Source organism: Lissotriton vulgaris, chromosome 7, assembly GCF_964263255.1.
Source record: "Lissotriton vulgaris chromosome 7, aLisVul1.2, whole genome shotgun sequence".
NCBI lineage: Eukaryota > Metazoa > Chordata > Amphibia > Caudata > Salamandridae > Lissotriton > Lissotriton vulgaris.
This window is the reverse complement of record NC_141695.1, coordinates 467,140,293-467,166,997: the sequence shown is the minus strand read 5'-3', so window position 1 is coordinate 467,166,997 and position 26,705 is coordinate 467,140,293. Positions and strand designations below refer to the sequence as shown.

At 45.5% G+C, this 26,705-nt stretch overlaps 1 protein-coding gene across 3 annotated transcripts in view; it reads right to left on the bottom strand.

Annotated features, from left to right (window-relative positions):
• Window positions 1-26,705, bottom strand: part of LOC147701882 (sulfotransferase 2B1-like) — a 365,039-nt gene that overhangs the window by 337,251 nt on the left and 1,083 nt on the right. For all 3 annotated transcript variants that reach the window (XM_086930512.1, XM_086930514.1, XM_086930513.1), the window contains exon 2: window positions 6,923-7,064. In XM_086930512.1, the coding sequence (XP_086786638.1) occupies window positions 6,923-7,058 (136 nt within the window). In that variant the 5' untranslated portion in view covers window positions 7,059-7,064. The remainder of the gene's footprint in view (window positions 1-6,922; window positions 7,065-26,705) is intronic.

Below are 26,705 nucleotides of genomic sequence, written 5' to 3'. Positions count from 1 at the left end.
CCCTCTTGTGGGCCCGCCATTGCTAGTGGTCGCACTGGGAAACGCGACACGCTAAGGGGGACGACCGAACTCGTGAGGGTATTGACTATGTCTTCCTCTAACCGTAAGGGGAGCCGCACTATTCCAGACATGCTGGCCAAAGGAACTTCCAAGACCGACAAAAGCCCGGACAAACCGGCACAGTCAATTCCCCCTAAAGGACAGGACCGAGATGGAGGGGAAGCCCCAGCAACTAAGGCTTTCATGGAGTCCCTATTCGCTTCTCTCAAAGAAGACATTCAAACCCTCCGACAAGAAATGGCCGGGGAAGACAGGGAACTGCGCCGCGGCATTGACGATCTTGGTGAGCGGGTGGCCTCGAGTGAGGAGGTAGAACTTCTGCAGGAAGAAATCATCAGACTCAATGAAAAACAAATGGACCTCCAAACCCACACTGAGGACCTTGAAAATCGATCACGACGCAACAACATTCGGGTTTGCAACGTGCCACCTAAAGCGGAGGGGGAAGACATGGCGGGGTACCTGCAAAGCCTGTTCCGAATGGTACTGGATGAGAATGCGGACTTTGTGATTCGTATCGACAGGGCCCATCGGGTGGGTCGGGCCCGCTGGGCTCCAGCTCCCCCTCCAGACATCCTGGCCTTCCTGCCCGATTACCCCCTCAAGGAACGCATCCTAAAAGCCGCACACCTGAAGCAGCCTCTTTGCTTTCAGGGCCACACAGTGGAGCTGTTTCTGCAATCACCTTGCCGAAACGACGAGCGTTCAAAGTGGCCACCACCTTCCTCCGCGACAAAGGGGTCCCGTACTCATGGGGGCACCCCTTTAAGCTAATCTTCATATGGAATGGGGCTCTTCACCAGCTATGGTCACTGCGTGACACTTGCGTCCTGCTGGGCATTCCACGTGAGGGGGACCAGCCAGAGGATGAAGATGAGAGGGGGTCCTCCCGGGCCCCGTCCAGATCCCCGCGGACGACCGGTGACGGCTGGCAGAAGGTGCGACGTGGACGTTCCTCCAGGAAATGCCTTAAAGCTAATCCGGAGTTGGTGGCACAGCGGCGATCCAGGAGGTCTCCAAAGACACTAACGCTGCATCCTAAGTGGATTGATACGACGGTGTTATCTAGCTAAGTTGCAGCACCACGGTTGGGGGGTAGGATGGGGGGCCTTGGGCCGCCACTGTCACGCATCCCAAACACTTGACACTCTACCACAGGCCTGGACTACCGTCATATAGGCCTGGGACAATGTTCACCAGTTGGGGTTTCACGTTTGGAGTTGGGGAGAGACGGGAGGGAGTGGGATGGGGGAAGGGGTCAAGGGGCAAGTACCGGTGTGATGCCAGCCTTCAGGCAACGAGAACAGAAGGGTGGGGCGGCTTCGGTGTAAGACAGTAGAATAGAGGGATGCGGTATATTCCTCCTCTTGGCTGACAAATCTATTCAGGATCTTACCCTCAATGTTAAAGGGCTCAATAACCCCATTAAGAGAAGGGCAGTGCTCTCCTACTTGGAGAACTCAGGGGCTGCGGTGTGCCTTCTCCAGGAGACGCACTTGCTGGCTAAGGACTGGCATCGCATGAGATCCAGGGCGTTCCCGACTCAGCTTTACTCCTCCACTGTGGAGAAAAAAGTGGGAGTGGCTCTGCTCTTCACTAGGCACTTCAAAGGCCGGGTGGGAGACAAAGTGGCAGAAATCAAAGGCAGGCTATTAGCCCACACCTGTCACTCTTGATAGGGTCCATTTACACTCCAAACACCAAACAGGAGGCATTCTTTACAGGGGCACTATCGGAGGTCATGACCACAAGCTCGAGGTGCACACTGATAGGCGGAGAGATAAATTTGATTATGGACAATGAGAGGGATAGATCGGGTCAGAGGTTCGGCGATTCGGGAGCTCTTTCTACTTAAGGGAAGCGCTGGCTCGCCAGTAGGGGGTTCTTAGATACATGGAGGGAGGTCCACCGCACAGCCCCAGGGTACACCTTCTATTCACATGTGCACCGTACATGCGCCAGAATAGACCACTTTCTAAGCTCCACAGACTTAGTCCCCATGGAACAGGATTTGGAAGTTGCCCCAGCAGCTCTGTCGGACCACGATGCAGTGGTGATACACCTACGGGTCCCACACATGCAACCACGTAAGGGTACCTTGTGCCTCAGGGAGAATCTACTTTCTCACAAAGGGGTAACACAGCAGCTTTCCCAAAGCATCTCAAGTTATTTGGGCCAGAACGACACTGGGGAGGTGGCCATGGCAGCAGTATGGGGGGCACTCAAGGCAGTCATTAGAGGGGAGCTTATAGCGATCTCTGCAGCGGACAATAAGGAACTGTCAGGCTTCAGGTCCAGGACTCTTCAGGATTACACTGATGATGTTATGGGTTCCATCTCATGACGCCCCCGGAGTCTGAAGTGATATACACAGACTACCAGGAATGTCACATGAGGGAATAATAAGAAGATAGAGGGATAGAAAGCCAGGAAGGAAAGGAAGGGAACAGCGGGGAGGGAGATCTGGAACGACAAGTAACAGATGTTCAAATACAATGCTATTTCAGGACTGCATAGAACAACATCAGACTTCAGTTCCCTTGTGTTAGAGATAGCTTCAACCCCCTGCCTACCTGTAAAGCAAAATACGAGGGACTATATCTAGGAGAGTTCACGGGATGGAACCTGGACTTTGGATAACTGAAATTGAGAAAACAAGCCTTACAACATAGGTCGGAAAATGTGGGACTATGCATAGATCAATATGTGTATCAACTGGGGAACACACCTGAAAACATGTTTCTTTTGCTTAACCAAACCCACTGACAGTTCTCCCAGGTAATTCTCTCCTAAAACAAACAGGAACACAAAATAGCAATAAATGGCAGGTTCGATAGTTAATACGTCTTAACCTGGAACACTGCTGGTGAGGTTTTGAGATATTTGTTACCGTTGTAACAAAGACACAAGGTGCTGCATATGAATGTCCATGCACCGAACCCAACACAGAATACCACAACAATCAGTTCAATGTCTGTACTCAATGCATTGGGTATTACTTCACGGAATCCAACAAGCGAAGTACTGAAGAAAATAAATCTCTCGCTCTTACGTCAGAGCCCTACCACAGAATCTTTCTGCTTGCAAACGAAACAAGGTTAACAGACCACGCGACTCTTAGCCTCAGAGCCCACAGTCTTTCAAGAAGTTCGACTAGTTAAAGAGTTCCAAAAAACACCCTGTGCATTGGATAATACACAGCTCGAGCCAAAAATACTTCAGGTAGAACAGTTCATAACCAAGTCATCAGAACGAATTGTACCACCGCAAGGAGAAAATCAATGGCTGGAATAAATCGGAACGACCTTACCGGATTTCTGGACAAGCCACCAGAACCAAACGAATTATCGGCAGCGTTTCTGGTTGCGCCGGCTTGTTTTACTTCCTGGTCTGCGTCATGACGTACGTGACGTTTGGCTCTCCGTCTCTCCCATGCAGGCCTGCCGGGAGTTGTAGTTCTGGTCTATCGCCGACTCAGGTACTGCGGAAATAAGAGTTCGTGGCTGGCCGGGTTACTCAGCTAACGGCCACCGCGACTCAAAACAGGAGAATCATGACAGGAACAATGGGAACGCCGGCAGGAGCTGACAGCGCAGGCGCTGGAGTTGGAGCGGGTGCACAGTCAGACTGGGGCCCCTAGGATCTGGCGCAAGCTGAAAGCGGCCAGAGCGCAGCTTGCGAGCCTCGACCTGGATCGGGCAGAATATGCTGTACTGCGCCTTAAACACACATACTATGTAGGGGGGATAAGACGGGCCGCTTGCTTGTCAATAAACTGAAAGCAAAAAATGTCCGGTCTAAGATCCCAGTCATTCACGAGGAGAGTGGTGGGGAGCTCCGGGAAGACGCTCGCATTGCGGAGGCATTCAAGACATTTTATGCAACACTTTACAAGGCTGAGCCGGCCTCAGATGCTGAGGCGGGTATAGCCTATCTAGATGGAGCAGAGGTAACGGCCCTCAACAAGGCAAACGCCCTGGCTCTGGATGCCCCATACATCTGGAGGAAGTGTTTTCCGCTATTGCCCGTCTCAAACCGCTTAAAGCGCTAGGCCCAGATGGATTTTCTGCGGGCTTTTATAAATCCTTCTGACCCCTCTTAGCCCCTCTACTGACGAGAGTGTTCAACTCTTTTCGCCAGGGTTCGATTGCACGAGAAATGCTAGAGGCTGACATTATTGTCCTGCCAAAGCCGGGCAAAGACGTGACCCACTGTGCGGCATACCGGCCGATCTCTCTCCTCAATCTCGACTTAAAACTCTTTACGGGGATTCTGGCCTCGAGACTAGGCCCGTGTCTCCCAGGTATAATAGAGCCAGACCAGGCGGGCTTTATACCCTCCAGTCAAAGCGCAGATAATACCAAGCGCCTGCTGCACGTGATCGATGAAGCACACTGCAATGCAACAGACGCGGCCCTCCTGTCAGTCGACGCTGAAAAAGCGCTCGACCGGGTGGACTGGACCCATCTAGATAGGATGCTGGCGAGATTTGGTGTGGGCGACAGGTTTAGGGCCTGGGTCGCGAGCTGTTACGCATCACCCCAAGCAACAGTCAAGGTGAACCGAACGAGCTCCAAGCCGTTCGCCATCCACTGAGGCACGAGGCAGAGCTGCCCGCTCTTGCCGCTGCTGTTCGCCCTATATATGGAACCTTTCGCACAGCATGTACGGGGACAACTGGGCCATCGCGGGCATTACATTTGGAGGCGAGGACCACACTATAAGCCTGTATGCGGAGGACATTTTGGTCGCGGTGGACAACCCCAGAGTCTTGATACTGGCATTTTTGGAGGAAATGGAGCAATTTGGGAGGGTGTTGGGCTTCAAAATGAATGTCGGAAAATCAGTGGTTCTCCCCCTGGGGTGCAACACCCGTCCAGCCAATAGAAGCTTGTTGCAATTGGGAGGATTGTCCACACAAATGGCGCTCCCATACTTGGGGATCGAACTAACGCTGCCACGGCTCAGACAGTCGAATTGAATTATGCCAAGCTACTTACACGCTTCCAAGGGGATATTCAGAGGTGGCGACAGCAGCCGCTTTCTTGGTTAGGCTTGGTGGCTGCTGTCAAAATGTCCCTGCTGCCAAAAGTACTATACCTCTTTCAGACCATCCCGGTTACCCCTCCTATAGGCATGCTCAAAAAGCTGCAAGACACGATACAGCAATACGTCTGGGCAGGTAAACATCCTAGGATGAGGCGTGACCTGATCACACGAGTCCTAGCGGAGGGGGGGCTAGGTGTACCTGACCTGCAGCGGTATTTCCAGGCAACACAGATGGGTTACCTCTTGGAATGGTCCAGGCCAACCTCAGAGAAGCAATGGCTGTTCTAGGACAGGGCCATGGCGGGGATGCCACTCTGGAGAATCCCATTCTTAGCGCGCCCAGATAGACCGGCATACATCAAAAAAAACACCCAACACCAGGACCCTCCTTCAGGTCTGGGACGCGGTTGCAGTGGCCAGGGACCTCGCGTCCTTTCCTTCTCCAATGACGCCGCTATTTGACAACCCGGCATTCCCGCTGGGAATGGTCCCCGGTTCCTTCCTGCAATGGAGGCGGACGGAGTGCAACTCGGACGGACACCTGTTTGATTTGCAGGTCTTTATGACCCTGAAAGCTATCGGTGAAGGGTTGTCCATTGATAAGCCGCAGAATTTCCAATACTTTCAACTGCGACATTGGCTTACCCATAAAGACACCATCCCACATGTGGGCCACTCTCTTAAGCCATACGAGAAGTGGCTCCTGTCCAAATCCATGGATATATGGGTGATCACGGGAACTGTATAAGTTGTTGACCCCCTCCTCACCTGCGGCTCAATCAGCAGGGCAGAAACGGTGGGAACGGGAGCTAGGGCGCGCGCTCTCGGACAAGGTATGGCAGGACATCTTCTACCGGGCGCACCACATGGCTCACAACATGGCTAGTCGGGAATTGGCGGTCAAAGTGGCATACTATTGGCATTTGACCCCGGAGAGGCTCCACCAGAGCAATCCAAGCAGGGACTCCATGTGCTGGAGGGGATGTGGACACATAGGGACCATGATCCACCTGTTATGGGAATGCCCAGAAGTGCAAGGGTACTGGGAGGAGGTCCTCAGGGACGTAAATGGGTATTTTGAGACAGAGATTCCCTGATTCCCAACGTATGCGATCCTGGGTGTGCCTAACAAACTCAGCTTCCCACTTAAGTCCATTCGGGGGAGGCAAATGGGGCTGCCGTTGGGGGCTTATTTATTCATTGCCTCTAAGTAAAAATGTAATTGACTGACAATAAATAAGAGTCATAATGGTTGCCCCCGGGAGGAGCGTGCAAATAGAGAAGGGTGAACTAGATAGTGTTGGGTGATCGAAAGAAGAAGAGAAATCTCAAGAAATAGTGACATAAAGATATTTATAAATAATTTTTACAGAACAGTACGGATCTGCAATTATCCGTCCTGTTAGACCTGGCCATAAATACAAATTATTTCATAATTTTCATAGATTTTCAAAAAAGCACACATATGTATCATCAATGATTTGCACATGAATATAAAGCTCAAGAAATGTTTAATTAATGACTAAGTAATGACTAACTGTTGGATTGAAAAGAAATAGTCCACGGACCCTTGTTTATTAATATTGTACGATACCCAGGTCCAGGACCATTTGGGTTACCCCATTGTATTAATGGTTACTAATTGACAAGTGAGCGCTATGCCAATGAGAACTGAGTCGTCAATATGTTTGTGCCTCATCTTGCTTGGAGAATACTTTGTCCAGAGACACATCAGCAGCCCATCAGGCATCTGGTACTGAGAAGGATATGAAGGAGTAGGTATCAGCGCAGGGAATAAGTGTAGCATTTTTACCTGATTTTGGATACGTGACATTGAAGACATCATCATCCAACACCTGAAACTCATGCTCCACGTGCCTGAGATCCTCTTCATTGTGTGACGCTGGGTGGAAGCAGACATCTTTGTACTTAAAGTATGTATTGTCCATTTCACCCTACATGAGATTGGGAACATAGACAGGAATGAATAGCCTTAATATGGCTGTAAAGCAAAGAAACATTTGTATTTTCTTTGCATACCACTTTAGCCCCCACCCCACCTTCGGAATAGGGTTTTAATTCTTTGCATTCATTTATTTTGATGCAATCTTTTATTTCATGTTATGAAAGCTATGACGACATCAACTACTGTACAAAATGCCATGATTTACCCTCTCATATTGTTTTTTAAACTATCATAAGTGTTATTAGTAAAATGCCTGGGCTGGACCACCTCCTTGCTCACCGGGAGAACCCAGAGCCCCTGCCTCCCCCTTCCGCTCCAAAGCCATAAAGATCATCTGTGGCGTACCCCAAGGATTATACCTCAGCCCAACGTTGTTCAATGTATACATGGCACCGCTCACCCAGGTCGCCGGACGGCATGACCTAAACATCATCTCCTACACTGACGACACCCAGCTGATCCTCTCGCTCACCAAGGACCCCCACACCGCCAAAACTAACCTCCACTAAGGAATGAAGGCCGTCGCTGACTGGATGAGGAACAGCAGTCTGAAGCTGAACTCAGATATCCACTGTATCTGTGCTTCTAGACAATATAAAGCAAGACGCTAACTCTTTTGTTTATGTTTATGTTTATGTTTACGGATTTCTAGAGCGCATGGCTGCCCGTGAGCGTCCCAGCGCTAATGATAAGAACAGGCGTGGACAACAAGAGGAGAATTAAGGGAACAGCCAGGTTTTTAGAAGTTTACGGAAGGAGGCTGGACTGGGTTGAGCACGAATTTCCAGGGGTAGCAAATTCCATAGCTTGGAAGCATTACAGGAAAAAAGGCGGCCTCCCGCACGAGCTCTCTTAATCCGAGGTGTAAAGGCCAGATGGAGATTGGTAGACCGTAGGGTTCTGTTCGTTGTGTAGGGAGCAATAAGGTCTTTCAGAATGGGTGGGGCCTTGCCAAGTAAGATTTTATGGGTTATACAGAGGGCCTTGAAATATACTCTCTCTTGTATTGTTAAACATAAATCGATAGTTAATAATCAATACTTATCCCCATACTAGTCAATAATATGCATAGCTCTGCTAGCAGAAAAACTGATCCAGCAGTCCACCAACAAAATTTACTCCACTCCACATACTCACCTGGACCCATAAAACACACAGTGGTTAAAACCTCTGGGGGGGTTTCAAGTTATAAAAAATGTTCAAAACTGCTTAGAATTAGTTTATTCAAAACCTCTGTTTAATCTTTAACTATACCATTGCAGATCAACAAGTTCTTTCCTCTGGTCGATGCCTGGACCATTAGTTGAAACTAGATGATGGCAATAATTAACATATACTAACTTTAAGTAAATAACCACAGACTCAAGACGTTTTCGAAACCTTTATCTAAATTTGTATTTGCATGTGGAAAATCTCAATACAGTGCAGTCACCCTTATTCATAGGAGAGAAAATTCAATTAGTAAAACACAATGCATTTATCTTGAACTCACACAATGACTTACGCCTGAAAGGGAGAGGACAGAGAAAAAAAATGTTCAAAAACATTTGCAAATAACAGAAAAATCTAATTACCAAGTAAGATGTGGAAGACCAACCCCCTGGCCAAAGGGCTGGTGGGGGTCCCCTGAGAAAGATTCAGGAGACATAGACTTCAGGACAGGAAACAGAACAGGAAAGATACTCCCCTCTAAAATCCCAACGATTGCGCCGCACCCCTCTCTGACACTCTCTTCCTCTTTGAGATTTTCCGCCATCTTCAAATCGAACCCTAATTAAATTTAGGATAGAAATTTCTGCTTCAGGTTCTGCAATCGGCTCTTCATCAGCATCTCACAGCATCTGCATCTCTCCTCAGCATTCAGCAAGACTCCATCTGACTAACTAACCAAAGCAATCTCAATTTTACCTTTTGTTCTGCATGTTCCACCCATTAATGTTTCAATATCATAAAAATGCGAAATTCGATTGGTCCGGCAAAGGGAGGTATTCATCACACCATGCTTACATATCACATAATTTAGTCAAACCATTGTTCACAAATGTAACCCTTTCGTTTCATTCATACATTTTATTCCTATCTACTACAAGTATCCATGTGGTAACTTAAAAACATTGCAATGAATAAAACATTTCACTGTTGAACTTTCACCATCCGTTCCCAGGCTATTGCACTCATTCTTGGCTTTCTTTCAACTGCTGTGTAATTGACCTTCATGACTTTCCTCAGTGGGCATTCGCAGACTTCGCGTCATTCAGCTCATTCAGTTATGCGAGAAAGGCCCAAATACGCACTTATGATAAAAGTCAAAAGACAGATTTCTCAAAATAAGTATTAGCGCTGTATACCACCCACCTCTACTCTATCCCATTTTATTTATTAGACTTATTCCTGTGTTAGCATTGGTGCAGAGTAGAAATATCGCTGCAAAAATATCGTGGGACAGAAATATTGCCGCAAAAATATCGTAGGGAACAAATATCGACAACAAAAATATAGTTGTCAAGAATATTGACTGACAGGTAAGTAATATCGATTACATAAATATCTTTGTAAGAAATATCATTTACAAAAATATAGTTTACAAAAATATCGATTTATTAATAATTTTATGTATTTTAGTGTTTTTAATGAGAATTGTTTGTCATTTTATTATATGTTTTAGAGTTTTACTAGTTATTAATTTATTTTAAGTTTAATTCTGCTTTTTTAGTTCTGTAGCGTGTTGTGGGTTTATAGGGGTATAGGGTGGGAAGTAATTTAATGTTATAATATTTATTGAGTAATTAATGTATTCATTGATTAATTAGTATTAGTTTAATTATTATTTGTTAATTAATTTCAATTAGTCTATTAATAAATAATTAGGTTAATTGCTTAATTAATTTTAGGTGTGTGTTGTGGTGTTTATATGTGTAAATTTTGTGAAGGATGGTAAGCAATTAAATGTTTTTACTGATTAATTCTTAAATACTTTTAAATCACTTACCAATAATTAATTAGTAATTAATAATAGTAATTGTGTAATTAATTTTAGGTGTGTGATTTGAAGTTAATATATGTAAATGGTGTGAAAGGTGGTAAGTAATTAATTTTGTATTGATTAATTAATAAATAATAATACATTAATCTTCATTAATTAATTAATTAGTAATTATTAAATGTAATTGTGTAAATAATTGTAGGTGTGTGTTGTGGATTTTATAGAGTTAACCCCTTCCATGCTCGTGACGAGCTCAGCTCGTCATGCAGTACAGTGCTCCTGTGCTCATGACGAGCTGAGCTCGTCATGACTAAGCATGGGCGAATTTTGCAAATCTTGAGTTCGCCAATTTTGCGGATTTGCGAACTCGCAATCCGCAAAATCCGCGAATTTGCGGATGTATTTTTTTTTGTGTGTTCGCGCGGGTTTCTGCCAGGTCGCAAGGGTTTTTGTACAATTTCGCAAACGCGAACTTACCTGTCGGGTAGCAAGTTTTGCGAACTTGTTGTTTCTACGTGTCCAGCCTGTTTGGGACACTCTTCTTCATCACTGCCACCCTCTGTCACCACTGCCACTCTCTGGTTCACCCATGCCACCCTCAGGCTCACCCATGCCACCCTCTGTTTCATCACAGCACCCTCCGGTTGTCCAGTGTACATTATTGTGGCAAAGCAAAGCACACCTTCCCTGTCTCAAGTGACCTGAATTAATTTGGGGCTGATTAATGTGTCACAGAATATTTTTTTAGCTGGCACCTGCTTCCTTAGTGCTTCCTGATTAGTGATCTTTTGCACTTTCTAAGTGCTTTCATTGTTGCAAAATTAGTTACAACACCTGCCCTGCCCCAACTGACAATAATGAATTAGGGGCTGATTAATGTGTCACTGGATTTGAACTTCCAGCCTGGCTCCTGCTTGTCTCCCTTAGCTGTAATTCAGGACCTTTGTGGCATATGTGTAACTATTCTGAGGGTCAGAGCAGGGTCACATAATAGTTGCAAGTAGGCAACTGAACTCTGGAGGTGCCCCTCAGGAAGCACTACAGGAAATGGCTACTAATGATGAGCTTGAACTTTTGAACCTGGTAAGTAGTTTCAGTTTTGCTAAGATCGTATTTCTGCAATTTAGCGCTTATTCGCGGGGCGCGAAGTTGAACTGGGAAGCCGCGAACTCACGCGAACAGTGCGAGCAAGCCATAAAATCCGCTGCTCGCGGATTTGCGGATTTTGCGGGAAATTCGGGAATCTCGCGGATTGCGAATTTACCGAAAATCCGCAAAATCCGCGAGCGGAACGGATTTTCCGCCCATACTTAGTCATGACCACACCAGTTTTTATTGCTGTCCAGCACAGCAGAGGAATCTCTCAAGCAGCGATGTGGTTAAATAATGGGTAATTATTTATTTTTGTTAATAATAATATATTTAAATGTATATATTATTTATGTTAATATTGGAAATATAAATTTAATAAAAATGTTGATGGTTTTGTTTTTTATTGTTTTGGGATCCAGCGCTTTCCCTACTGTTGCACTCATTGGAGTTGAAATAGTAATTTGCACCCCTCCGCTATCCAGCGCTTTCCCTGCTTTTGCACTCACTGGAGTGGGAATAGTAATGTTACCCCTGCGTTATCCAGCGCTTTCCCTACTGTTGCACTCTTTGAAGTGGGAATAGTAATTTTTACCCCTCCGCTAGCCAGCTCTCTCCCTACTGTTGCACTCACAGGAGTGGGAATAGTACATTTTACCCCCCCCACTATCCAGCACTTTCCCTACTCTTGCACTCATTGGAGTGGAAATAGTAATTTTTACCACTACGCTATCCAGCGCTTTCCCTAGTGTTGCACTCACTGGAGTGAGAATAGTAAATTTTACCACTCCTCTATGCAGCGCTTTTCCTACTGTTGCACTGATTGGAGTAGGAATAGTAATTTGTACCCCTACGCTATCCAGTGCTTTCCCTACTGTTGCTTTCACTGGAGTGGGAATAGTAATTTTTACTCTTTTTTGCAAAGCAAGCAGTAGTGAGCTAAATTAATTAGCCAACAAACCCAAGGAAACCATACAGTTGAATAAATTGTGACATGTAATAGAAACAAAACTAATTATTTATGTATAAATTGATTTTTTTACTTTATTTAAATTATTTTCTTCATTTTTGGTAAACATTTCCTATATATAAATATACATATAATGCATTAAAAATTCAGTGATAAACATATTTATAGTCCAAAATATATGTGAAGACATACTATACTACAAATAAAAAGTGGGAAAAAATAGACAACACAAATGACACCGATGTTAAGGTGTCATTTGTGTTGTCTATTTTTTATACATAAATAATTAGTTTTGTTTCTATTACATGTCACAATTTATTCAGCTGTATGGTTTCCTTGGGTTTGTTGGCTAATTAATTTAGCTCACTACTGCTTGTTTTGCAAAAAAGAGTTCATATTATTCCCTACAAGTAGTGAATGCATTAATAGTAGGGGTCCCCTTCTTTCCAAATTGTAATAGTAATTTTTACCCCTTCGCTATCCAACGTTTAAACTAATAATGTTTTTATTTTGTTATTGAATGTATGTTTTTTTAATAGTTTAATGTGTAAATTAAATATAAAATATTTTATTTTAAATCATTTATATATGTGTTTATTTTACTTTTATATAATTAAAAAAGTTTATAAATTAAATAAAGATAATAGTTAATAAAATTTATTTAAGGGGAGGCGTGGAATAGTTATGAAAGATGGGTGTCCAATGCGTTAGATACGGTAGCACCTTGGACACACAAAACGCCCGCAAGACAGACCAAATCTGCCCCATGGTTCTCTGAAGAATTTAAAATAGCCAAAGCCAAATACAAAAACTTGGAAAGAAAATGGAGGAAAAGCTACAACCAAGAATACAAGTCACTTTATAGAACAGAACTAAATAAATATCATAAACTTGTAAGTACAGCAAAAGCCCCCCACTTTAAAGGTAGAATAGAATCCGCCGCTAACCCCACTAGAGAACTCTTTGTTATTTACAAAGAGCTAACGGTCCCGACCAGACTCGAAGCGCAAGACACCTACTCCAGCGAGCTATGTGACTCCATAGCTGACCATTTTGTTGGCAAGGTCGACAAAATCTATGCCACTTTCACTGAAGACACTGATCCCTCTAGCAAATATGTGAAAGTCAAAGACAACTCCACCGCTAAACCCTGTCTGGCATGTTTTAAAGTACCCAAGAGACAGGAACTGCTGAATATTGCCAACAGCATACAGTCTGGATCACCCTGTGAGGTGTGCCCCCCAATCGCTGTGTGTTTTGGAGAGCATGATCGATCAGATCTCCCAAATCGTCACCCTCTCTTTCCAAGTATGCCATGTGCTTGATGCATGGAAAACAGCCCAGGTCATCCCTTTGAAAAAAAAAACAATGCCCACATCTCCCAACTCCAAAATCTTCGTCCCATCTCCCTTCTTCCCTTCTGCTCGAAAATAGTGGAAAAAGTGGTCAACGGGCAACTCATGATATATCTGGAGAAGGAATCCCTCCTCCACCCCACTCATTCGGGGTTCAGAGTCGGCTACTCGACGGAGTCCGCCGTCCTCTATTCCACTGAGTGCCTCAGACAGATGGTGGATGAAGGACAGACAGCAGCATTGGTTTTATTAGACCTGAGTGCAGCTTTTGACACCGTGCTGCACTCAACGCTGCTGTCTCGCCTCTCCGACATGGGAGTGGAGGGATCCGCCCTTGCCTGGATAAAATCTTTCCTAGACAACAGGAGTTTCCAGATGCACTGCCCCCCTTTCAAATCCTCCCCCCGGAAGCTGAGCCATGGGGTTCCACAGGGCTCCAGCTTGAGCTGAGCCCTGTGGAACCCTGTTCAACCTCTATATGGAACCCCTGGCCCATATAGTCGAAGCTTTCGGGGTGGATATTGTCACTTATGCCAACGATACCCAACTGATGATCAAGCTTACGCTAGACCACACGGAAGATGCCACTAACTTCTCCAACTGCCTGTCATCAGTGGCAACATGGATGAACAACAATTGTCAGCGCCTGAATGGCGAAAAAACTGAACTTCTAGTCGTTGGCAAACCCCCTACTGCCTGGTCACACATGTGGTGGGCAATTTTCCCACTCCTGTCGACTCTGTCAGAAACCTCAGAGTGATGCTCGACTCGGACCTCTCTTTCAGGTCTCAGGTTAGCAAAGTTACAGGTAGGTGTTTTAGCACACTAAAAACCCTCCGCAAAGTCCTCGACCTGCTTCCCATCAACGCCAGAAAGACACTTGTCCATGCCTTAGTCACACCCCACCTTGACTACGGCAATGTCCTGCTCCTAGGTTTAAGTAAAAAAGACATGCACCAACTGCAGTGCGTACAAAACGCGGCTGCCCGCCTGGTACTTAACCTGCCTCGCAGAGCATCTGGGAAGAATGCCCTAGCGAAGTGCACTGGCTACCGGTCAAGGAACGCATCCAATTCAAAGCTCTATGCTTTACGCATCGCATCGCCCAGGGCAAAGGCCCAAGCTACCTGCAAAAGCTCCTCACTATTCACCGCCCTACCCGGAATTTGAGGTCGTCCGGAGCGATGCTGTTTACTATCCTCCGCACTCGTAGAGCCAGGATGGGAGGTTGTTCTTTCAGGAACCTGGCTCTTAGGCACTGGAATGAACTACCGCTTGACCTCCGAATGGAACTTTCAGAAACCAGATTCCGTGCTAAACTCAAGACCCACCTGTTTCCAGCCATCTAATTTCCCCTTATCTCGGATCTCGACTTCGTTCTCTCTCAACGTTCTACCTTTCGAGATTTAGCATCAATATAGCGCGGGGGGACACTATCTCTAGTGCAGCCAGGCGCTTTAGAAATGGCTTTATTATTATTATTATTATTATTATTATTATTATTATTATTATTATTATTATTATTATTATTATTATTATGTAAATATATGTATATGTACACATTTTTTTGTGTTTATATTTAATAAATTAAGTGTATTTGTTATAATTAGTTTAAATACATATTAAATTTAATTTATGTGGTTAATAATAATAATAATTAATTTATTTTGAGTCGATATTACTGTACTTTCCTGTTTAAGTATAGGGATTCGATATTTTTGTAATCAATATTTTTACATTGATATTTTTTTCATCTATATTTTTGTAATCGATATTTTAACATGGAACCACCTGGTCATACTATTTAGATGTAGTTGACGCATGCGCAAAACAGATTTCCAGTTAAAAGCAGTATTTGTCATTCTTCAATGTTATCAGCGTTGGTACGTCCATATGCAAGCTGCGCTAACACAAAAGTGTTCGTGTAAATACGTATTAATTTCCACAAAACATTATTAATAACTTGTTAGTAAGTTAAACGAGCGGTTTTCTCCAAGCAAGTCTCTTCTCTCCTAGACCTTGCTCCACCATTATGTGTGTGTATGGGAAAACCTTGCTCGACTTCTGCTTTATGTACAGTTTTAGTTTTGTGCATGATGATTTCTTGCAATATTAGTGACCATGCTGTATTGACCATGTGTTTAGCAGAGAAGCGTGCCCTGTTGACTGATGTGCTGCACCTATTTTGTGTGTCACAGGGAATCAGGTATTGCTGTTGTGTGAGCAACATAAATTACACCGACGTGCGTGAGTGTCTGGAAGGTAGAATGCACCTCTTCTACCCCTGTTGTACCTGTTTTGTGCTTCTTATGGGCTTCCATTTCTGCTGTAGCTTCTGATGTCCACGTCTTGTGTCTTGTACTGCTACATCCAGTGCTGTTCCTGTTCTGTTAGTTTATGTGTGAATTGAACTATACTGCTGTTGATTGTTTCTACCTGGTGTGTGGGTAAGTGGTTTTGTGTTCATTTTTATATGTCAACAATATTTTTCCAGTGTGGACCTAGCCGCATGGGCAGCAAAAAGCTTTACATGTTAAGGTAGGTACATATAATTTGTATAAATACAAAACTGTATAAGTTTCAATTAGGAAAAAGACCAATATAATCTATCTGATGAGTTGAGTTTTGCCAGTTCATTTTGTTCTGATGCAGGATGAAGAGGTAAGTCTATAGGTCTTTTCTGAATGGTAGTAGGTTTGGGTAGTGTTGTGGAACATTTTTCCATTATCTTAGTGCTAAACAAGATTAGCTTAGTAGACAAGTTTAGTCCTTGTGGATTTGGGGATTTTAGGAGAGGTTTTTCATTACTTGTTGTGATTTTTTTCCTTCCCACTATTCATAGGCCCCCATTAGAATGGTGGGCGGACTTTTCCCGCCCGCCATCCTCGTGGAAAACTGGACCGCCCGTGAGCTAAGCAGCTGTCCCGCCTTGCATATTATGATGCGCCCGCCAGAGTGCGGGCGCATCATGCATTTATGACATTGCGGTGGGCGGTGTTTACACCTGCACCTGCTGCAATGCTATAAATGCATGGCATGCATTTGCATAAGCAAAGTGGCAGGCACCGCGTGGTGCCTGCCGCATTGTGTATGCAAATGCAGGGGGGTACCACAGGTACCCCTCATGAGCCCCCCCCAAAGTGAAGACCGCCTTATGCTGCCACAGAAATGCATCTCCCAAATCCCATGCTGATATGGTTGGCAGTGTCTGATAGACACCACCACCATATACACCCTTTTCCGCCCCGGCCGCGGCGGACGGTGTTTCCGTCCGCCGCGGTCCCCCCCGCCATGGTAATATGGTGGGGGTAAACGGGTGGCGGGCGGATCGCCACCGCCCACATGGCGGTGGCGATCCGCCCGACATCCTAATGGGCCCTATAGTTTCTACTTTTGGTAGGTAGGACTGTGGACCGAAATTAGTTGATTTGTGTGTGATGTGCATGTGATACAAGTCATCTTGAAGGTGTGTCTCGATTGGAGAGGAAGGGGATGAAGATCTTTCAGGACAAGGGAGATATGATTTGAGTTCTTTCACCCTCAAGGGAGTCAAGCAGGAGTTTATAGACTGTCTTTAAGGTGGCATTGAGTGCAGTTAGTGATGCCTGCATTCTGCACTCATTGTCCAGGCATCGGATCACCAGTGCGTGTACTATTGTCCTGCAGGCCATGGGAGGGGTGTAGGCTTCAAGTTTGCTGAGCATATGCAGTTCAAGCAATGCAGTTTTCATTAGAGTTAGATGATGATCAATGATGAAGCAATCAATCAATCAGGTAAGAGCACTACTCACCAGTGAAGGTCTCAAGGCGCTGGGAGGAGGGGTCAGCAGGTCCGTTTCATTCGAAGAGCCAGGTCTTCAGAGCCTTCCTAAAGGTGTTCAGGGATGGGGCACGTCTGATGTCGGCGGGGAGTTTTTAAAAGAAAAAGGGGGCTGGGTAGGAATAACGGATAAAAGCATTTTTGCAGTAAAGTCGTGAAATTTGTGAATTCTCAGCAAAAAAAGGCGGGCTTCCGTGCTTGTTTACATTATAGCCCCCATAATGTCTTCTGAATACCTGGACAACACCCAGCACGGTTTCAGAAAACATCATAGCACAGAGTCCGCCCTTACCTATGTGGTCGATAACATCCGACGCAAGGTGGACTCTGGCCAAACCACAGTCCTAGTTCTGCTGGACCTCACGGCCGCTTTCGACACCCTCTCCCCCGCCATCTTGTCATCTCGGCTAAGGGAGGCGGGTGTCACTGGATCTGCCCTGAGTCTCCTGATTTCCTTCCTGACCGAAAGGGAACAGAGAGTGATGCTTGGGAACCACCTCTCCCCTGCCAAGTCTCTGCAATGTGGGGTGCCACAAGGGTCGGCCTTAAGTCCGACCCTTTTTAACATCTATGTGGCCCCCCTTGCAAGACTTATCAAATCTCAGGGAATGGAGGTGGTATCCTATGCAGACGACACGCAGATTATGGTCTCTCTTGCTCACACCTCGGTTAAGACATCTGCCGCCAGCTTCAGGGTCTGCATGCAGTATGTGGCAGACTGGATGACTATAAATTCCCTGAAGCTAAACGGTGAAAAAACCGAGGTGTTAATATTTGGGAAGAACCAGAATCTGTGGTCGAGCGAGTGGTGGCCTTCTTCTCTTGGCATCTGCCCCACTCCCTCCCTCTCTGCCAAAAATCTGGGAGTGATATTTGACACCTCACTCTCTATGTCCCTGCAAGTCAACAGGACCGTTGCTACCTGCTGTGGTGTGATTCGGGTACTCAACAAAATCCGTGGGTACCTTTCCCCCCAGGCGCGTAAACAGGTTGCAGTCGCCCTGGTGGGTTCAAGACTCGACTACTGCAACTCCCTCTATATGGAAGTCAACAAAGGGTTGATCCACCGTTTGCAGACTCTTCAGAATTCTGCAGCACGCTTTGTTCTGAATCTCCCCAAAGCTTCCTCTGCCACCTTAGCCAGGAAGGAGCTTCATTGGCTTCCGGTACAGCACAGAATTGCCTTCAAAATTCTCTGTTTCACCTACAGAGCATTGATGGATGGTCCTGCTAGTGCCATTGGCTCACTCCTCTCGCGCTATGTCCCCACAAGAAACTTACGCTCTGCGGGACTCTGCCAACTAGCTGTTCCCCGCATCAAATCTGTCAGATGGGGAGCCAGAGCATTTTCCGTCGTCGCTCCTCAATTGTGGAACTCCCTCCCCATGGAGATTAAAACTCTCCCTTCCATTGACTCTTTTAAGAAAGCCCTAAAAACTTTTCTCTTTAAGAAGGCCTACTCATGATTAATTATCACTATGTAAGGTCTTAAGTTGCTGTATTTAATCTAGGCGCCTTGACGCCCACTGGGCTAAGTTTGCGCGATACAAGATTCTCCTCATTCACTCATTCATTCAGGTGGGACAGGGCGCGTGACTTGCAGGATTTTTTTTTTAAGAAGGGGATTCATTGGGCTCCCCTCCTTGAGTTCAATTATTCCCTAGGGACCACCACATCCCGGGGCTTAATTTGTAAGAGGGCTTGGGTGGCTCAGATCCCCTGGGCCCCGGGACACACACCTCCCTAGGGCTATGTAAAAAGGATCTGCACAGTGCAAATCCCAACCCCGCGGCGGCAAAATCATCCTAATGAATGAACACACTTAGACCTAGAGGTGCAATATAGTCTAAAAGTATTGTGGAACTATGATAACAATCTCCAGTTGAAGCCGAATGCCCTTAACCTTTCCTTATACAAACCTGCCTTCGTAGCATTATTATTGTATGTCGTCAGCTGTAAAGAACCCTTCAGGGTAACACTGCTCAAAGAGGATGTAAGAGTAAGCGCAAATGGATTATGGGGTGTAGCAACTCTATCTATTATCATAAATTATATCAAAGTTCCCCGGTGATTCTTTCATTGAGGTATTGGGGTCTGGTATTTTGTGGGCATTTGTAGGTATAGATTAGTATCTTGAAGGTGACTCTTTTCTTGGCGGGGAGCCAGTGGAGCTTGTGCAGGTGTTGGCTGATGTGTTCGTGTTGAGGGATCCCGAGGACGAGTCTCGCAGCAGTGTTCTGTATTGTTTGGAGCTTACGAAATAGGGGCCTGTTGATGCCAGCATAGAGGGCGTTTCCGTAGTCCAGCCTGCTGGTGATGAGTGATGGGTGACTGTCTTCCTTGCCACACAGGGATCCATAGGAAGGTCTTATGGAGGATGCGGAGGGTGTTGAAGAAGCTGAAGGTGAGGGTATTGACCTGTCGATTTATGGAGAGGGAGGAGTCGAGTACGATGCCAAGGTTCTTGGCATTGTCTGTGGGGGTAGGTGGGCTGCCGAGGGCACTGGGCCATCAGGTGTTGTTCCTTGCTGAGGGGAGTTCCGAGAACGAGGACCTTCGTTTTCTCCGAGTTGCGTTTTAGGCTGTAATTGTTCATCCAGGCTGCAACCTCCTGCATTCCTTCCTGGAAGTTGAGTTTGGTGGTGGTAGGGTCCTTGGTGAGGGAGAGGATGAGAAGGGTGTCGTTGGCATAGGAGACTATGCTGAGGCATGCTGTTGGACGATGGCGGCGAGGGGGGCCAAGTAGATGTTGAAGATGGTTGAGCTGAGTGATGATCCCTGTAGGACTCCGCAGTTTATTTCCCTGAGTTCAGAGAGGAAGGGTGGATGTCTGATTCTTTGGCTCCTGCCGGTGAGGAAAAATCTGATCCAGTCGAGGGCGATGCCTTGCATGCCGGCGTCATGTTGTCAGGCTGCGAGTGTGCGGCGGTAGACGGTGTTGAAAGCTGCTGACAGGTCGGGTAGAATCAGGGCTGCGGTGTGGCCTTGGTGGAGGAGGGTGCAGATGTCATTGGCGGCTGTGAGTAGGGCAGTCTCAGTGCTGTGGTTGCTTCGGAATCCGGATTGAGAAGGGTCGAGGATGGCCAAATGATTTTTCCCCTGAGACAAAAGAGGGTGAGATTCCCAGTTGAGATAATATTTGAAGAGAGCTTTTAGCAAGGGAGAAGTCAGTTTGGACAGAAAATCAAGATATGCCCTATTATAAATAGGCCTGGAGCTCTATAAATTCTTGGACTGTAGAATCATGTATTTAACCCAAGTTCGTTCCAATTAATGTTATGATTATTAGTAAACTGCACTGTTTAGCCTTTACAGTCCTCCCTGACCCAATAACACACAAGCAAGTGGCCCACGGCAGAAGTCAAATCTAAATTCCTGGGTGACCATAGGGGAATCCTGTGTAATTGCAGCTTCCTGTGATAAGTATAGGCTTGCATAGCACTGCCTCCTTAGTGCTGGTGGTTGATAACGCACAAAAGAAGGCCTGAACGCCAACAACATGACCTGTAATTTGAAATGGGTAATGATGGCACAACCTAGTACAAAATCGGCTACCAAACTGGCAAGAATTTCAAAGAGTTTTCGCTTTCTAAAGCTTTGGATCTTGAAGATGAAAGTATGAGTTAAAAACAGATACCAGATGTTTGTTTTAAGTGCACTGTGGCTGTGGTCAGATCACCACCACGAGTACAGGGGTCCTGAGGACTTCCATACTCATAATAAGGCCCTAAATATAGGCCACTGGCACAGTCCAGATTTGAGACCGGCTTTCATAGTAAAGATCTGCTGCAGGAACATTTAGATATTTAGAGCTCTATTTTAATTTTTTCCTTTAAAACCAATATAAATGGGCTACATCTGTTTTTTGAGAACCAGGGATCTGCTGGGCAGGAGCACTCCAGATTCAGAGGATAGTTACAATGGAGACCTGGAGGGCCTTAGCTTTTTACACAGAGGTATCCAACACAGACCCAGGAGGCTTGACCATGCAAGTGAGTGACATAAGGGTTTATTGTATGTAAATATGACGTGGACCAACATTGGACACCCATGCAATACAAAGGTGTAGCCAGATGGTGAATGTAGCAGGCATGAAAGAAAACACAGCGTATCACACTTTTAGACTAGCCCTTTTCTTCAATATAAAATATGTTATGCTGTATTATGGGCCTCATTCTGATGACAGTGGCATTGGTCATAGGGAGCCCATCGGGGCAGCAGTGGGACCATAATCCCTACAATGACGGTGGTGCCTGATCAGGCACTACCGTCGGGATTACGATGTTCATTTCCCTCAGCTTGTACATGGCGGTACGACCACCATGTTCAGGCAGATGGAAAGGGACTTTTGGGGCCCCTAGCATGCCCATGTGTCCTGTTGGCCTCAACTATGGGGTTTGGGCGGCACATGTGGTGCCCCCCAAACAGTCATGAACCTTGTGCCAGGCACCTGATGGAACCTGGCACACAGAGCATGGATGTTTCAAACATGCCTGTTTCTATTGGGTTTGTGCTGTGCCCCTTTTCCGGGCCTCTGCACAACCCTCCATGGAAAAGGGCATGTTTACGACCACCTGCATGGCAGTCGCATTGGAATATGTAGGGCGGAACCTCCGACTATTAGTCCGGAGGTTAACATTCCGCAACGATCCGACTGCCATCGTAATAAGGCCCTTAGGGCTAGATGTAGGTAATTCTATTTTACCACTTCTAAAATACCGAATTTTACCGATTCGGTATTTAAGAAGTGGTAAAATAGAAGAGGGCACATATAGGTATTTCAGAATCAGTAAATACCGAATCTGTAAGATTCTGTATTTACCGATTCGGTAACTACAGAATCGGTATCCCCCATTGATTCCTATGGGCCTTGAAGCCCATAGGAATCAATGGTGAATACCGAATCGGTATTTACCGATTCGGTAAAATCCGATTTTTGCAAGGGTGCAGGGGGTGTCACTTTGACACCCTCTGGCACCCCAATTCCGGACTAGGGCATGTCTGTGTGTCACATTGCACAGGTGTGCATGCACAGATGTGCATGCACACCTGGATTCTGTATTTTACCACCCAATTGGAATGGGTGGTAAAATACCGAATCTGAAAGGCCTGCGGCACTCAAAGATGTGCTACCTACAGGTGCTTTTACGGAATCGGTATTTACCGATTTGGTAATTTTACCGAATCTGTAAATGCAGATTCGGTAAAATACCGATTCTGTAAAGCATGCACCTACATTAGAAAACCCTAATACCGGTCGGAAACGGCCGAAATCGGCCGTTTCCGACCGGTATTAGGGCTCCTACATCGGGCATTAAGTCTCCAATTCTTTGCCTGAACCTTTTCCGGTGCCTCCTAATGAGCAGTGCCAGTTAAAGAGAGACTTTAGAAAATGGACAGCACCCTTCAAGTTTATATATACAGTTTACAAAAAAATGTCTCAGTATTTGTTAAGTCACACTGCAACAACGAGCGCAGCAACCGGTCCTCTGGTTCGAACCAGAGGACCGGTTGCTACGCCCGTTGTTGCGGTGTGTTTGGGCTCACCTTGGCCTGACTAAAACCGTTGTTACATCTTTCCGTGACCTCAATTTGAATTATCCAATATTCCTTAATAAGAAAGGATCTTCTTAGATATCTCTATGAATCTGTTGGACGTTTTAATCATGCAGCATCTAGAAATTTGAAAATGACACGTTATATTCAGCCCTGAAGAAGTCCGGTGACGGACGAAACGCGTTGGCTCTTTGGCTATCAGCAACTATTTTAAGGAAAAATCAAAAAAACTGAATAAAGGAAAGAAAATTGAAGATTCAAAGTCTCTTGTCTATATATTCATTGGGAAAACGACCATGACAATGTTATATGTGACTTAACAAATACTGAGACATTTTTTTGTAAACTGTATATATAAACTTGAAGGGTGCTGTCCATTTTCTAAAGTCTGGCTACTCAAGGAAGTAGGGTTTCCTTATTTTCCTTGTTTGGGGTTTGTATAGGGATTACATTCCTGGTTCTAGCACCTTCGCTGTGGACTTAGTCACGGTATTTAAATAGTGGTGCAAACATTGTTGCCTTAATCCCTATATAAAATGTGTTCTTTGTACCAGTTAAAGTGAGCACTGAGAGTCATAACACTTAAATTGAGCACTGGAAATGCTAAGTTAAGACACAGTCTCAGAAACATTTTTAGGCTGACTGCTGTCTTGAGTAGTTGAAGAACCAGAGCAGCACTGTTTCACCACCTAAGACACTGGTAAATTATTGCCTGGGAAATGAAGTTTCATGTCATGTCTTTGGCTTGAAATATAGAATTGTTTATTCAGATATCTAAAGTAACTGAACATAAAGCAATAACATATACAAAACAACATAACAATACAAACTACAGCAGGGCAAATCACAACAAATGTTAAAACAGAATGCAACACAACACATTCATTGCAACAATACAAAATAACATTGCAATAAGGACAAAACACAGCTGCACACAAAAATTAACAAATGTGAGGCCAGAGCTGCCGACTTTGGAGCTGGGGAACCAGGTTCAAGCCTTGGCATGGGCTCAGCATCCTGTGATTCTGGGCAAATCAATTAATCTCCCTGTGCCTTTCAAAAAATGAATGTACCCTTGTCGAATGTAACTGGAGCTCATGTAAAGCGCTCCAATACCTCTGGGTTGAGTTTCCGTTAATACCCCAACACCAGAGTACACGCCGGTGTGGCTGGACCTGGAAAGAGGTATTCTAGGTGGCGCAGATCCGATCATGGCTCTTACGGCGCATAAACACCCTGAGGCCAAAAACGCGATAATCCACAACACAAAGACAGAGCTGCTGAGAGTAGACAGAGAAATGGCAGTGAGTATCAAGGGCACCAAATGGGAGTCACTGTGGCACAACACAAAAATTACTTACAAGGGGAAAACACTCAACAACAAGGAATGGTGCAGCTGAGGCATCACAACGCCATCACAACTAGAAGCAGGTAATAATCCGCTCACCTACAAGGCAATACAGCAGACAACCTCACTACCGAACAAGGAGTTCTACGAATTCCTCAAAATAAAAGCGGCTGTCACCAAAGCAAGCCTCTCGAAACAAACACCCACCATCATACAATACACACAAAACCTAAACAAGACAGGCCACCAAACAGCGCAAATTTACAAACTAGTCACACCGCGCACCACATCTCTGAACAACAAGACACTAGCCTTCTGGGAGCAGACCATACAAAGACCCCTAAACGAGGAAGAAAGAGCCAGGCTATGGACGGCAGCGTCCAAAAACAAAATCACGCCACAACTAGCACAGACCAAATACTGGTTACTCCATAGGCTGCATTGGACACCAGCGAAACTAGGGAAAGTGGGAGCGAGCGAAAGTAGCACATGCTGGAACTGCCAGAGGGCAACAGGAGACTTATCCCACATGCTATACGAATGCCCCAAAATCAAAACTTTCTGGAACAAGGTCTATAACCTCATAGACACAGTCACAGGAAGCAGGACGCAAAGTGGACTAGCGGGGATAGCCACCGCCTTCCTATCAGCAGAACTTCAGTCCAAAGAAGTACGAGACCTGGTCGATGTACTTCTGACGGCTGCGGTGAAAACTATCCTGGGTAACTGGAAGGACACCAGCAAAGCCACCTTCAACTCTAATGGCCCCACCAGGCCGCAACGTTGCAAGATCGGTACAAGTATTACGAATGTTTTGCCTTTGTTTTGTATACAAAAATTTTACTTTCAATAAAGAATATTTTGAGATAAAAAAAAAAAAACATGTCGCAATAACATACGCAAAGCAATATAGCAATACATACCTACAGGGAACATCCCTTCGAGACGAGACCGTCAAAACAGACACAACACAACTGCAGTACAACACAACAAAATCACATTGCAATAACACAGAACAAAACACACCAGCACAAAACAACAGAACACATAACCACCACAAGTTTATTTTAGTATAGTTTTCAAATTTATAGTGCGCAACAGATACCCATAAAGGGTTTCCTGGCGCATAGGACGGATCAAGACGGAGAGAGCAGGTGGACAGGATGGTTATTTATCGAAAAGCTAGGTTTTTAATGACTTGCAAAACAGTGTGTAATTGGCTTTGTTGCAGAGTATTGTGGGTAGAGAGTTCCAGATTGTGGGACCAAGATAGGAAAAGGCCTTGCCGCCCATCCGGGCTAGTTTGAATTTAGGTGCAATGAACCTCCCTTGGGTGGCAGAGCGGAGACTTCGTGAGGGAAGGTATGTATGTATGTATGTATGTATAGGCATTTATATAGCGCACTACTTACCCGGAGGGTCCCAAGGCGCTTCGTAGGGACTGACCAAGGACTGGAGATAACGAGGAGCACAGCAGGATTTAATTTTATGCCCCAACCAAATCTGCATATACATTCTTATCACACATTTCCAACTACAGCAGAGTCCTGCTTTCATAACATAGTTGTAAAAGGTGTCAGCACCAGGCACTGCCTTAACTTACCACTAAAGACATTAAAAAGCGCCGGTCCACAGTATTTACACTGATTATTTTGGACCCCCTACCAGGAAAGGCGTCTTTATTGTGGGTCATGCTGAATAACTCTCGCACCCCCAAGCAAGAACCGTTGTCCAAACCTTGTGATGACTAGTTTTACGTCAAGGCTCACATGACTAAGTACAATGGGTGGGTACTGTTAAGCAACATCCCCTGCGAACCAGACCCGTATCTCCTGTCCCCTTTGCTCATAGTTATATCTCCTGTGCAGTGACCTCTACTCTACAGTGCATAGATCATAGGTTAAAAGTCAGTTACCTTGGCATGGGTCACGCATGCATTAGAAACAAAAGAGGTTATGAATAATGACAGTAAATACTGAGGAACGAATGACTGCAGGAGTAATAGTGGTAATCAGGGTGCATGGTGGTATTGATGGTGCTTGTGGGAAAATGGGTCGGTGGTTGTACCAAGGTGGCAAGTGTGGTTATGGGATGAGGGTACTGTAAATGGCTGCTCTTAGGGAGGTAATCTTTGTGATTGCTGTGGTTGTGGTAGGAGGAGGCGTGGAAGTAGTTCTGCTGGATGATTTTAGGGGGTGTTCGAATGGGCGGCCGCGAGGTGTTGATGAAGCAGAGCGAAACACCGCTGGCGATGGCCAGAGACACGCTAATGGCAAAGGCCTAATTCCTTAACAATTTCCGGATTTTTATTTACTACAAAAAAAGTATACAGGAAACATTTTTAACAAATATCTGCACATTCTCTGCGATGGGGAAGTATTTGTAACAATTTTGCAAAGCACCGTTGCCATCTTCTAATAGCGGCGAGATGCACTAATGAGCATTCTCAGTAATTGCAAGTAGGAGAGTGCGGGCGATTGAGCGGGTGAGTGTGCGGTGGAATTGGCAG